The sequence below is a fragment of the Orycteropus afer genome, unplaced genomic scaffold (assembly GCF_000298275.1).
Source record: "Orycteropus afer afer isolate SDZICR_OR568_19922 unplaced genomic scaffold, OryAfe1.0 scaffold00144, whole genome shotgun sequence".
NCBI lineage: Eukaryota > Metazoa > Chordata > Mammalia > Tubulidentata > Orycteropodidae > Orycteropus > Orycteropus afer.
The window spans coordinates 3,193,760-3,208,478 of NW_006921731.1; the positions used below are offsets into that span (position 1 = coordinate 3,193,760).

The window sequence follows — 14,719 nt, forward strand, 5'->3', positions numbered from 1 at the left end:
TTTGGTACAGTGACTCTGTGTATTCCTGCCATCTTCTCTTGATGTTTCCTGCATCATTCAATATTTTGCCCATAGAATCTCTCAATATTGCAACTTGAAGCTTAAATTTTTTCTTCAGTTCTTTCAGTTTGAGAAATGCCGAGCATGTTCTTCCTTTCTGGTTTTCAGACTCCAGGTCTTTGCACATTTCATTATAGTAATTGGCTTTGTCTGCTCAAGTTGCTCTTTGAAATCTTCTGTTCAGATCTTTTACCTTTTCATTTCTTCCATTTGCAGTTCAAACCTTAGACTATTGATTTTCAACTATTGTAGTATGTACTTTTAACCTACAGCTTTATTTCTAGGGACTGTTTTAGAAAACCCCTAAACTTTTTGATATTTTGTGTTTTCATTATTATTCAACTCAGGATATTTTCCAGTTTCTATTATGATTTGACCCATGGTGTTATTTAGAAGTGTTGTCTTTAATTTTTAAAACTTTTATTGTCTTTCTGTTACTGAGTTCTGTGTGAATTCCACAGTGGTCAGAGAAGATACACTCAATAATTTCAGTTGTTAGAAATTTGTTGAGACTAGTTTTCTTTTTTAGGAGCTCTGGTAGCATAGTGCTTAAGTACTTGACTGCTAACCCGAAGGCTAGCGGTTCATACCCACCAGCCACTCCTCGGAAGGAAAGTTGGGCAATCTACTTCTGTAGTGATACTGCCTCAGAAACCCAAGGAGGGGTCGCTATGAGTTGGGGCCGACTGGACGACACATAACAACAACAACAACAGTTTTCTTTTTAAATGTGATTTGGGTGAAAATTTACAGAGCAAGTTCATCTTCCATACAGCAGTTCACATACACTTTGTCTCATGACGTTGACTGTAATCTCCCACAATGTAACAGCTCTCCTTCTTCTTCCTCCCTGTAGTTACCTCTTCCCTGTGTCCTTCCCTTCCATGCACTCCTGCCCCGCGAGCTGTCTTCCTATGCATGCATAGCCCATGGATCTTCACTGAAAGCAAAGAATACCAGAAAGATGTTTACCAGTGTTTTATAGACTATGTACAGACATTTGTGTGAATCATTAAAAATTATGGATAACACTGCAAAGATTGGGAATTCCAGAGCACTTAATTGTGCTCATGATTGCGCTCCCTTGATTGATCTCTCCAAGGAGTGTATCTACCTAATGTAAATGTTCACCTCATATGCCTGTCTTTTATTTGGCTGGAAGCCACAGGGTGGGTTCAATTGTTGAGACTAAGTTTTATGGCACAGAATATGGTCTGTGTTGATAAATGTGCCAAGTATACTTGAAAAGAATGTGTATTCTGAAGTTGTCAGATATAGTGTTTTATATTTATGAATTATACCAACTTGATTAATTGAGTTGATTCAATCTTAGGTATTTTAACTGATTTTTTTTCTATTAATTATTTAGATTTAAACACACTGTTATTTAAATTATCAGTATTTCACTGCTATTCATAATGTTTTCAGTGGCCATTTCTTTCAGAAGTAGATGGCCCCGCCCTTTTTCCAAGTCTGTCTTAGCCTGGAATTTCAGCTGAGACCTATCCACCATAGGTGACCCTGCTAGTATTTAAAATACTAATGGCATAGCCTCACAGCAACACACAACCACCACGGCATGACAAACAGACAGATGAGTGGTGGAAGCAAGAGCAGTGAAACATTGATAAGAGTGCAGGAAGATGAGTTCCCCAGATTGGAAGGCACTTAAAATACTACTGGGAAAATAGCTGTTTCTCAAAGTAGAGTCCATCTTAATGATATGGATGGAATAAAGCTTTCAGGACCTTCATTTGCTGATATGGCACAACTCAAAAAGGGAAGAAACAGCTGTAGATGTTCATTTAATAATTAGAATGTTGAATGTACAAAGTATGAATCTAGGTAAATTGGAAGGTGTCAAAGATGAAATGGAACATGTAAAGATTTATATTCTAGGCATTAATGAGCTAAAATGGACTGGTATTGACCATTTTGAATTTGGTGGTGTGGTGGATAAGGGATTTGGCTGCTAGCCAGAAGTTCAGTGGTTCAAACCCACCAGCTGCTTTGGAAGGAAGATGGGGCAGTCAACTGCTGTAAAGAGTTACAGCCTTCGAAACCCAATGGTGATTGCTATGAATTGGAATCGAGTCAATGGCAGTGGGCTTGATTTTTTTTGGTTCATGCTGAGAATGACAAATTGAAGAATAGCATCACAATCATCATTGAGAAAATCTATTCTGAAGTACAGTGCTGTGAGTGATAGGATAATATCCACTTGCCTACAAGGAAACCTTGTTAATATGACTATTATTCAAACATATGCACCAACCGCCAGAGTGAAAGATAAAGAAATTAAAGATTATTACCAACTTCTACAGTCTGAAATTGACCAAACATGCAATCAAGATGTATTGATAATTACTGGTGATTGCATGTGAGAGCTTGACACTGAATAAGGAAGACCAAAGAAGAGTCGATGCTTTTGAGTTGTGGTGCTGGCAAAGAATGCTGAAAGTACCATGGACTGCTAGAAGAACTAACAAATCTGTTCCGGAAGAAGTGCAGCTGGAATGCTCCTTGGAAGTGAGAATGGGCATACTTCGTCTCAGCTACTTTAGTCATGTTGTAAGAAGGGACCGTTCCCTGGAGAAAGATATCATGCTTGGTAAAGTGGAGAGTCAACAAAAGAGGGGAAGGCCCTCCATGAGATGAATTGACACAGTGGCTACAACAATGGGGTCATGTATAGCAAGGACTGTGGAGCTGGCATGGGACCAGGCATTGTTTCATTCTGCTGTATGTGGGATCGGTATGAGTCAGAGACTACTCAGCGCCACCTAACAACAACGACAATGGTGACTGGAATGGAAAAGTTGGAAACAAACAAAAAAGTTGGCAACAAAGAAGAATCACTGTAGTTGGAAAATAATTGCCTTGGTGATAGAAATGATGCCAGAGATTGTATGATAGAATTTTGCAAGACCAGTGACTTATTCATTGTAAATACTTTTTCAACCACACAAATGGTGACTACATATATGTAGGACTACATCTGTGGAAAGAGGTGATGGAGAAGCTTAATATCTCTGTCAAAAGTAGGCCAGGAACAGACTGTGGAACAGACCATCAGTTGCTAATGTGCTTAGTGAAAGTACAAATTGAAGCTGAAGAAAATTAAAACAAGTCTACGAGAGCCAAATTCTATTTTGGCTCTCTTGTGCTTCTCTAACAGAAAATACCACAAATTGGTGGCTTTGACAGATTTATTCTCTTGCAGTTTAGGAGGCTAGAAGTCCGAGTTCAAAGTGCCAGCTCTAGGGACTGGGTGAAGGCCCCTTAACTTTGGGCTTCAGCTCTGCCTCTTGCTCCTGGCCCACTGAAGCTGGAGGCTTCCCTTAACTTGGGCAGCTGCTGGCTGCTAAGGCTGAGAAACCCAAGGTCAGCTAGTAAAATGGCACAGTCCCAAGATTATCAAGCAATTTGGCAGGCCACTAATTCAAGTCTATTAACAGTTCCAAGATGGGCAGATGACATGGCAGGCCATTGAGATGAAGACTTGGTGATGTGCAGGGTCCAGGGGTACCTGAATTTAGAGACCATCTGAAGAATAGATTTGATGCATTGAACAGCAGTGACCAAAGAACAGATGAGTTGTAGGATTACATCAAGAACATCATACATGAAGAAAGCAAATGGTCATTGAAAAGATAGGAAAAGAAGAAAAGACCAAGATGGTTGTCAGAAGAGGCTGAAACTTGCTCTTGAATGGAGAGTAGCTAAAGTGAAAGGAAGAAATGTTGAAGTAAAAGACCGAGCAGAAGATTTCAAAGGGTGGCTCGAGAAGACAAAGTGAAGTATTACAATGAAATGCGCAAAGACCTGGAATTAGAAACTAGGTATTTCTCAAGCAGAGAGAACTGAAGAAAATATTCAAGTCTCTAATTGCAATATTGAAGGATTCTATGGGCAAAATATTGAACGATTCAGGAAGCATCAAATGAAGATGGAGGGAATATACAGAGTAACTGTGCCAAAAAGAATTAGATGGTATTCAACCATTTCAGGAGGTAGCATATGATCAAGAACCAATGCTAGTGAAGAAGTCTAAACTGCACTGAAAGGATTGGCAAAAAACAAAGGTCCAGGAATTGATGGAGTACTCACTGAGATGTTTCAGCAAATGGATGTAGTCAGTGCTAGAGGTGCTTAATTGTTTATGCCACAAAATTTGGAAGACAGCTACTTGGCCAACTGACTGGAGGAGATGTGTATTTGTGCCCATTCCAAAGAAAGGTGATCCAACAGAATATGGAAATTACCAAACAATATCATTAATGTCACATGTAAGTGAAATTTTGCTGATAATTCAAAAACAGTTGCAGTGGTATATTCACAGGTTACTTCTGGAACTGCAGGTTGGATTCAGGAGAGGATGTGGGACAGGAATATCATTGCTGATATCAGATGGATCTTACTGAAAGCACAGAATACCAGAAAGATGTTTACCTGTATTTTACTGATTATGCTAAGGCATTTGACTGTGTGGATGATAACAACTTATGGATAACATTGTGAAATATGGGAACTCCAGAACACTTAATTGTGCTCCTGAGGAACCTGTGCATGGACCAAGAGGCTGTCATTTGACCAGAACAAGGGGATACAGCATGGTTTAAAATCAGGAAGAGTGTGTGTCAGGGTTGTTTCCTTTTACTATACTTATTCAATCTGTATGCTGACCAAATAATCAGAGAAGCTGGACTATAAGAAGAAAAATGCAGCATCAGGATTGGAGGAAAACTCATTAACACCCTGCAGTATGCAGGTGACACAGCCTTGCTTGCTGAAAGTGAAGATGATTTGAAGCACATACTGAGGAAGATCAAAGACTTCAGCTTTCAGTATGGATTACATTTCAACATAAAGAAAACAGTAATCCTAAGAACTAGACTAATAAGCAACATCACAGTAAGTGGAGAAAAGATGGAAGTTGTCAGGGATTTAATTCTACTTGGATCCACAATCAATACCCATGAAAGCAACCAAAAAATCAGACATTGTTTTGCATTGCGCAAATTAGCTGCAAAAGACCTCTGTACATTGTTGAACAACAAAGATGTCACTTTGAAGACTAGAGTGTGTATAACCCAAACCATGGTATTTTCAGTCACCTCATATGTATGTGAATGCTAGGCAATGAATAAGGAAGACCAAAGAAGAATTAATGCCTTTGAATTGTATTGGTGAAGAATACTGAAAATAACCATGGATTGAACACATCTATCCTGGAAGAAGTGTAGTCAGAATGCTCCTTGGAAGTGAGAATGGCCATACTTCATCTCACCTACTTTGGTCATGTTGTCAGAGGGACTATTCCTTGCAGAAGGATATCATGCTTGGTAAAGTGGAAGGTCAGAGAAAGAGGGGAAGACCCTCAGTGAGGTGGATTCACACAGTGGCTGCAACGACGGGCTCAAGCATAGCAAGGATTGTGAGGGTGGTGCAGGACCAGGCAGTGTTTCATTCTGTTGCACATAGGGTCGCCATGAATCAGAATTGACTTGACGGCATGCGGCAACAACAACAACATTATTTAAACTAATAATTACTGTGGATTGACTATCCTTTTAGTTGTGTCAGTTTTTGCTTTATACATTTAGTAGCGATGCTGTTAGGTGTGTATACCTTTATGATTGTTGTGGCTTCCTGTTCAAACAACCGTGTTGTCAAAAGGAGGCCTCCCTCTTTATCTAAAGTTTTGACTATTAATGTTGCTGGTATCAACTTTCTTTTGGTTAGTATTTGCATGGTACATTTTTTTCCATCCTTTTATTTTCTTCAACCTGAGTATATTTATAGAGCATTTCTTTTAAACAGCATGTAGTTGTGTCTTGTTTTTTAATCCAGTCTGACAGTGTTTTCTTTTAATTGAAGTGTTTAGTCCTTTTCATTTAATACCATGCAGTTTACTATTTGTTTTGTAATTGGCCATCTTTTTTTTTAACTCTTTCCTGTCTTCTTAATAACATTAACAAGTATTTTTATTTTGTCTCCTTTGTTAAGTTTGTCCATTATAACCTTTTAGTGTTACTCTCTTAAGAGTATCCTAGAAATTGATAAATATATTCTTGTTGTTGTTGTTGTTGTTGTTGTGTGCCGTCGAGTCGGCCCCGACTCATAGCGACCCCTCCTTGGGTTTCCGAGGCAGTATCACTACGGAAGTAGGATTGCCCAACCTTCCTTCCGAGGAGTGGCTGGTGGGTTTGAACCGCCAGCCGTCTGGTTAGCAGGCAAGTGTCTTAGCCACTATGCTACCAGTGTGCTTTTACCATGTCCAGCACAATAGAAGAACTGTGCAATACTTTTGCTTTATATTAATCCCTCCTTTTTTTCTTTTTTTTTGTTGTTTTGAAATATCTTCCTTATATTGTTCTAAATCTCATAAGACATTGCTGTTATTTTAAAACAGTTAATAGTCTTGTATGTACCCATGTATTTATTTTCTCTGAAGCTTTGATTCTTGTTGGCATGTTTATGTTTCATGTAAGATCATTTTCCTTCAGCCTGAAGGTTTTGTTTGCTTGAGAGTGTCTTTATTTTACCCTGATTTTAGAAGGGTATTTTCAGTCAGGGTATAATTCTTGGCAGTTTTGTTTCTTTTCTGTATTTGAAAGATATCATTCTATTATCTTCTTGCTGCCATAGTTTCTATTGCACAGTTAGTAATTGTTATTATTTTGTTCTCTTAGAGCAGTGGTTCTTAACCAGGAGCAATTTTGCTGCCAAGGTATGTTTGGCAATGTCTGGTGATGTTTGGGTCATCTCAACTGGTGGGGAAGATACGCTACTGGCATTTGGTGGATTCTGTAGAATGCTTTTAAGTAGCCTACAATTTATAGATGGCCCTTCACAACAAAAATATTACTGGGGCCAAGAGTTAATGGTGACAATGTTGAGAAACTATGTTGTTGTTGTTTGCTATTGAGTCAGTTCTGACTCGTAGTGAAACCACATGACACTAGACCTGCTCCATAGGGTTTTCTTCCCTGTGATCTTTATGGAAGCAGGTTGTCATGGAATTGCCATGCTTATGGAAGCAGATTGATCTACCTCAGTACATGCTTCAAATCCTCTTCACTTTCAGCAAGCAAGGTTGTGACATCTGTATATTGCAGGGTGTTAGTGAGTCTTCCTCCAATCTTCATGCCATGTTCTTCTTCATGTAGTCCAGCTTCTCTGATTATTTGTGCAGCATACAGATTGAATAAGTATGGTGAAAGGAAACAACCCTGACACACACTTCCTGATTTTAAACCATGCAGTATCCTCTTGTTCTGGTTGAATGACAGCCTGTTGGTCTATGCACAGGTTCCTCATGAGCACAATTAAGTGCTCTGGAATTCCCATCCTTTGCGATGTTATCCATAATTTTTAATGATTCACACAGTCAAATGTCTATACTTACTTTATAAAACACTGGAAAACATCTTTCTGGTATTCTTTGCTTTCAGTGAAGATCCATCTGACATCAGCAATGATATCCCTCATTCTATGTCCTCTTCTGAATCTGGCTTGAATTTCTGGCACCTCCCTGTTGATATAATACTACAGCTATTTTTGAATTAATCTAGAATGTTTATTTCATTATTTTATTATGGGTTTTAAAATACACTTTCTTTTTATCTACTAGTCTTTATTCTCTCGTCGTCGTTGTTGTTATTATGTGCCCTTGAGTCAGCCCTGACTCATAGCAACCCGTCTTTGGGTTTCTGAGGCGGTGTCACTATGGAAGTAGATTGCCCAACCTTCCTTTTGAGGAGTGGCTGGTGGGTTTGAACCTCCAGTCTTCTAGTTAGCAGTCAAGTTTCTTAGGCACTACACTACCAGAGCACCCCTTATTCTCTTACTATTTAAACAGTATATATTTGTTATAGTTACTTTGAAGTCCATATTTGATAATGCTACTCTTTGGATTACATCTGGGTCTGCTTCTGTTGAGTATTTTATCTCTTGATTAGTGGCTGCTTTTTTTTTTTTTTTTTTGCTTCTTTGTATGTCTAATGATTTTTAAATATGTTGAACATTGTGGATAAAATTTTAACTTTCTTTAAAGAATGATGATTTTTGTTTTGACAGGCAGTTACATTATCAGCTTTTCACTTCTATTCTGTCAAAGCCTGATTTAGTGTTTTGTTAGGTTAAATCTATTTCCCTTTTTAAAATATATTTCTAGAATGTGATCCCTCTTTCTAACGTATAATCTTTGTGGGGTCCCAAAGGAATATCCATAGTCTTCACCAAGATCTCTCAGCTCTGGCTGGGCGCAAACTCCAATGCTTTCCTGCACTGACCTTTGTTCCCAGTAGCTGCTTCTTACCAGACCTTTTGCGGTACAGCCCTGGAGATGATCAGGAATAAATGAGAATTTCTAAGTAGCCTTTTATGGTTGCCTTTTTGTGGCTAGCCTCTCTCCAACACTCTTACCCTCTAGTTCTAGTCACCTTTACCTAGAATTCTTATCTCTGTTTACCCAGAAAAATCACTGTTCTTGCCCAGGCTTTAGTTCAATGCCTAATTCCCAGAAAATTACAGGGGTAAAAATCTTGGGTAAGTGATGGTTCACCTCATGTTTTTCTTTTCTCTCAAGGATTGCAGTCTTATGTTGATTATAGCCCAAAGTCCACAAACAGTTGTTTCATCCAGATTTTAAATTTTAAATTTCAACCAGATTTATGGTTGGAGAGTACTCTTCATGGCCAGAAACTGAAACCACTGTTGTGGAGTTTGTACCGACTCATAGGGAGCTCTGGTAGCATAGTGGCTAAGGCACTTGACTGCTAACCAGAAGGCTGGCGGTTCAAGCCCACCAGCCACTCCTTGGAAGGAAGGTTGGGCAATCCTACTTCCATAGTGATACTGCCTTGGAAACCCAAGGAGGGGTCGCTATGAGTCGGGGCCGACTCGACGGCAAATAACAACAACAACAACAACATAGTGACCCTATAGGATAGAGTAGAACTGCCCATAGGATTTTGAAGCCTGTAAATCTTTACAGGAACAGACTGCCACATTATTGTCCCATGGAGAAGCTGATGGATTTGAACCTCCAACCTGTTTTGGTTAGCTGTGACTTGTTTTAACCACTATGCCACTAGAGCCTGAAGTATCTGCATTTTCCTTTCTAGACAGATTAACTCCCTTTTAAGTCAGATTTATTGTTTCATATTTTATTCTAGAAGAAAACTCTTTGGTTTGGTTGTCGTCATGGAGTAAGTTCTGTATTTCATGGAAACATGTTAATTGAGGAAACAACAATGTAGTTAATTTATTATATATAATTTGGTATTTCAGTTATCTATTGTGTTTTATGTGTTTCAAGGAACCATCTATCGCAGTTTGCCTTAGAATCACCACCCACCTCTCCTGCTTCCTCTTCGGCAAAGAACTTTGCTTTTAAAGCACATGCTTCAGTAGCCTCTAGACATTCTCTAAAGCTGGAGAGGAAGTTAATGGACAATTTCTTGACCCAAGAAATTGGTGGTTCTACATCAGAGTTGTTGATGAAAGAAAACCAAAGTAAATTCAGCCATCAAAAAGAAGCAAGCATTTCTACACAGAACAAAAAGATACCTTCAGTAAAAAACACAGCTCCAGGCCCTTCGGGTGTTAATTTTCCTGGGAAACCCTCTACATCCACTGCAAAACAAGTTGCTAAAGGTAGGGAAATATTTTCCTCTATTTTCTGAATGGAATCTTCTCACCCCACACAACATAAACATAAATGGGCAGTAGTGTTTGAGGGGGAAGGACGGGGAAAGGGCAAACTAGATTTCATCTTATTACAATCCCAGAGATTGATATAGGCTGTGCTTGTAGGTATGTTTTTTCTCATTTTCTCTCATAGAATGGAAATTCCAGCTGATTGCTACAAAAATGAAGCAATTTTAGTTCACACTTGGAGTATTGCATTAGTATTTTACTTGTAAACTTTTAAGGAGCTCTGGTGGCGCAGTGCCTAAGGCTGACTGCTAACTAGAAGGTTGGCAGTTCAAACCCGCCAGCCACTCCTTGGAGGGAAGACTGGACAATCTATTTCCGTAAAGGTTTTCCGTCTCGGAAACCCAATGGGGGTTGCTAAGTCGAACCTGTTCTGCCTGGCATTTGAAGCCTTTGATAATGTGACTCATACTCTACCTGTGTGGCCTCATTTCTCAGCTCTTCCTCTCAAAAAACTTTATGTTCTAGCCAATCTGATCTGTTCTTTCAATACACCCCATGCATAGATATCTTCAGGTTTTTTATTAAGAAGCTTAACTTCTAGAATGATTATGTCTACATCAGGGACTGGCACAGTATGATCTGTGGGCCAAATTTGAATCGCCACCTAATTTTGTAAATAAATGTTTACTGAAACACAGCCACATCTACTTGTTTACTTTTTTTCTGTGGCTACTTTCCTGCTACAGGGGCAGAGTTGAGTAGTTGCAGAAGAGCCCACATAGCCTGTAAAGCCTGAAGTGTTTACTGTCTGCTCCTTCACTGAAAGAAGTTTTGGTGGTACTAACAGAAAAGTTGGCAGTTCAAGCCCACCCAGCAACTTCTAGGAGAAAGATCTAGTGACCTGCTTCTGTAAAGATGGTAGCCAAGCAAACCCTGTAGGACAGTTCTGTTCTGTCACATGGGGTAACTATGAGTTGAAATCAACTTGTCAGCATCTAACAACTACAACATTTACTGAAGATGTTTGCTGATGCTGTTCTACACCTTTACTTTACCTATACTTTTACTGTCCAGGGCCTGACTATTATCTTAGACAACATTGATTTTTCACATCACTAAAGTATGTTTTCTGGATTATGTAATGTGCCATTTGCTTAATAACTATTTGACAAATGTGATAGTTCAACTTTTTGTTTCTGTGTCTTGTTTTACCAGTGAAGTCCTGAGTACATTTTATGTAGAAGCTTTGTCTTAGACATCTTCAGTATACTTAAACCACACATAGTGCAGGGTTTTAGTGTTTATTAAATTTAATTAGATTTAAGTTAGTTTATTAACACTGAAATGCTTAAATTTTACAAGGATATGTAAATTTTACTTATATTTCCTAACATGTCTTTTTTGGTCAGGCTTTTTGTCGATTGACAGTTCTTGTTGTAATACTTTTAGATTGATAGTTAACTTTTTTTTCCCCTAGTAGAATCCTTTTTCAGATGAAATCTTTCAGTGACATATAGAAATAGGTAAAATTGGCTCACCTCTGTTAAAGTAGGGCTGTAGGAACTGGAGATTGTGTTGCTCCACCTGATCTCCTCCTCATTGTTGTTAGCTGCCATCAAGTTGGCCCCTGACTCAGGGGGACTCCATGCACTCTGGGATTATTGTAACCCATAGGGTTTTCATTAGCTGATTTTTGGAAGTAGGTTGCCTAGTCCTTTCCTCCTAGTCTTTCTTAGTCTAGAAATGCCTCTGAAATCCGTTCAGCATCACAGCAACACTCTGGGAATCAAACTTAGTCTCCATGATAGAAGTCAACAGTTATACTGCTGAACCACCACTGCCATTGACCTCCTCTTTAGTCATTTCCACTGCCTCTTCCCCATAATGGCCTCTAGGCCCTGAGATACTTCCATAGATTCCTACAACTCTGTGAAACAGTTTGAGGACTATTGTATGCTCTGATTTTTGCATTATATTTGTAATTACAAATTAGAGCTAAATTAATGAATTGATAACCATCAACACAATTCAACAGTCAAACTCAACTCAACTGAACTCACTGCTGTTGAGTTGGATCCGACTCATAGCGACCCCTCCTTGAATTCCTGAGGCGTTATCTCTACTGAAGTAGAATGTCCACTCTTCCCTCTGAGGAGTGGATGGTGGGTTTGAACTGCCAGCCTTCTGGTTAGCAGTCAAATGCCTTAGGTACTATGCCACTAGAGCTCCCAGAATTCAACAGTCGCTGGCTTTAATCAATTTAGCTGCACCTGTCCTCCCCTTTTTCTCCCCAACCCTGACCAGGTATGCCTTTTTCCAGTTGCTAAAATTATTTCTATGCTAAACATGAATGGTTCCTAAGGCTTGGGAAAACATAAGATTTGTTTTATAGTCTGGTCATACTTTGGTATAAAATACTTAAAGTATTTTCTAATAAATTGCAAATTTATTTGCAATCTTTTCCTCTGAGCCCAGCATTCTAAATGTTTAGCCATTACCCAGTAACCAGGTTGTCTCACTCATATCTTATGTGTCTTTTTTGCCCTTTTGCTTTTCTAAGTGCTTGTTAAGGTTGGGATTCTCTCTCTCTCTCTCTCTCTTTTTAATCTTAATTGCTTAAAGATGCCAGTTTATATTATTTTGGCCCTTTCTACAAATAATTAAGTCTCTCTTTTTTGTTTCTTTCTAAAAATTACAGTGGATTGCCCTGTTTGTGGGATTAATATTTCAGAAAATTACATTAATAAGCACTTAGACTGCTGTTTAACACATGAAGAAAAGAAAGAAAGCCTCAGAAGGTAAGAAATTTAAGCATAACCATTGAGCTACTTTAGCCAGGTGCCTCTTGTGCTTCATAAACTTGAAAAAAAATTTCAGTATCTGTTTTATCCTGGTGGCCAGCAGCCCTGTTCCCTCCCCTCCTTGCTTTTTCCTTTTATCCAGTTGGCTAGCTCTTCTATTCCCACTTCTTGTTCTCTCTCAACTCCCACTTTGCTAGATATAATTAACTGTATTGAATGCTTGAAATGCTAACAATATTTGACTTAATAAGAAATTAGTGACTTAGAATTCAATTCCTTTATTTTTTTAAATACACACACACAGATACATGCGCACACACACATGTTGTTGTTGTTAGGGGCTGTCAAGTCGGCTTTGACTCATAGCGACCTTATGTACAACAGAATGAAACACTGCTATACCTGAGCCCATCATTGTAGCCACTATGTCAATCCATCTTGTTTAGGGCCTTCCTCTTCTTTGCTGACCCTCCACTTTACCAAGCATGATATTTTTCTCCAGGGACTGGTCCCTTCTGACAACATGACCAAAGTAGGTAAGGCGAAGTCTGGCCATTCTCGCTTCCAAGGAGCATTCCGGCTGCAGTTCTTCCAGGACAGATCTGTTAGTCTATTTAGCAGTCCATGGTACTTTCAGCATTCTTCTCTAATACCACAACTCAAAAGCATCAACTTTTCTTTGGTCTTCCTTATTCATTGTCCAGCTCTCACATGCATATGAGGTGATTGAAAATGCCATGGCCTGGGTTAGGTGCACCTTAGTCTTCAAAGAGACATCTTTGTTCTTCAATACTTTAAAGAGGTCTTTTGCAGCAGATTTGCCCAGTGTGATACATTGTCTGATATCTTGATTACCCCTTTCCATTGGTGTTGATTATGGAACCAAGAAATATGATATCTTTAACAACTTCAATCTTTTTTCCATTTATTGTGATGCTGCTTATTGGTCTGGTTGTGAGGATTTTCGTTTTCTTTATGCTGAGATGTAATCCATGCTGCAGACTGAAGTCTTTAATCTTCATCAGTAAGTACTTCAAGTCGTCCTCACTTTCAGCAAGAAAAGTTGTGTTGTCTGCATATCACAGGTTGTTAAAAGTCTTCTTCCAGTCCTGATACCACATTCTTCTTCATATAGTCCATTTTCTCTGATTATTTGTTCAGCATATGGATTGAATAAGTATAGTGAAAGGATACAACCTTGACGCACTCCCTTCCTGATTTTAAACTATGCAATATCTCCTTGTTCTGGTCAAACGACAGCCTTCTGGTCTATGTACAGCTTATGTTGTAATGAGCACAATCGAGTGTTCTGGAATTCTCATTCTTCTCAATGTTATCCATAATTTGTTATGATCCACACAATGAAATGCTTTTGCATAGTCAATGAAACACAAGTAAACATCTTTCAGGTATTCAATGCTTTCAGCCAAGATCTATGTGACATCAGCAATGATATCCCTTGTTTCATGTCTTCTTCTGAATGCAGCTTGCAGTTCTGGAAGTTCTCTGTAAATATACTGCTGCAACTGTTTTTGAATTATCTTCAGCAAGATTTTACTTGTATGTGATGTTAATGACATTGCTCCATAATTTCCACATTCTGTGGGATTACCTTTCTTTGGAATCGGTACAAATATGGATCTTTTTCAGTCAGTTGGCCAGGTAGTTGTCCTCCAAATTTCTTAGCATAGACAAATGAGTGCCTCCAGGGCAGCATCCATTTGTTGAAACATCTCAGTGGGTATTCTGTCAATTCTTGGAACCTTGTTTTTCGCCAAATCTGTCCGTGCAGCTTTGACTTCTTCCTTCAATACCATTGGTTCTTGATCATGTGCTACCTCCCAAAATGGATGAATGTTGACCAATTCTTTTTGGTATAGTGACTCTGCATATTCCTTCCATCTTCTTTTGATGTCTCCTGCATCATTCACTATTTTGCCCATTGAATATTTCAATATTGCAACTCAAGGCTTGAATTTTTTCTTCAGTTCTTTCAACTTGAGAAATGCCAAGTATGTTCTTCCCTTTTGGTTTTATAATCCAAGTCTTTGAACATTTCATTATAATAATTGGCTTTGTCTTCTCGAGCTGCTCCTTGAAATCTTCTGTTCAGCTCTTTTACCTTGTCCTTTTTTTCCATTTTCTTTAGCTGCTCGCTGTTCCAGGGCAATTTTCAGAGTCTCTTCTGACAT

The 14,719-nt window shown here is 38.8% G+C and overlaps 1 protein-coding gene across 1 annotated transcript in view; it reads left to right on the forward strand.

Annotated features, from left to right (window-relative positions):
* RAD18 (RAD18 E3 ubiquitin protein ligase) overlaps positions 1-14,719 on the forward strand; it is a 207,545-nt gene that overhangs the window by 34,664 nt on the left and 158,162 nt on the right. Inside the window, exons 5-6 of the mRNA XM_007945846.1 lie at positions 9,386-9,723; positions 12,425-12,524. Coding sequence (XP_007944037.1) covers positions 9,386-9,723; positions 12,425-12,524 — 438 coding nt within the window. The remainder of the gene's footprint in view (positions 1-9,385; positions 9,724-12,424; positions 12,525-14,719) is intronic.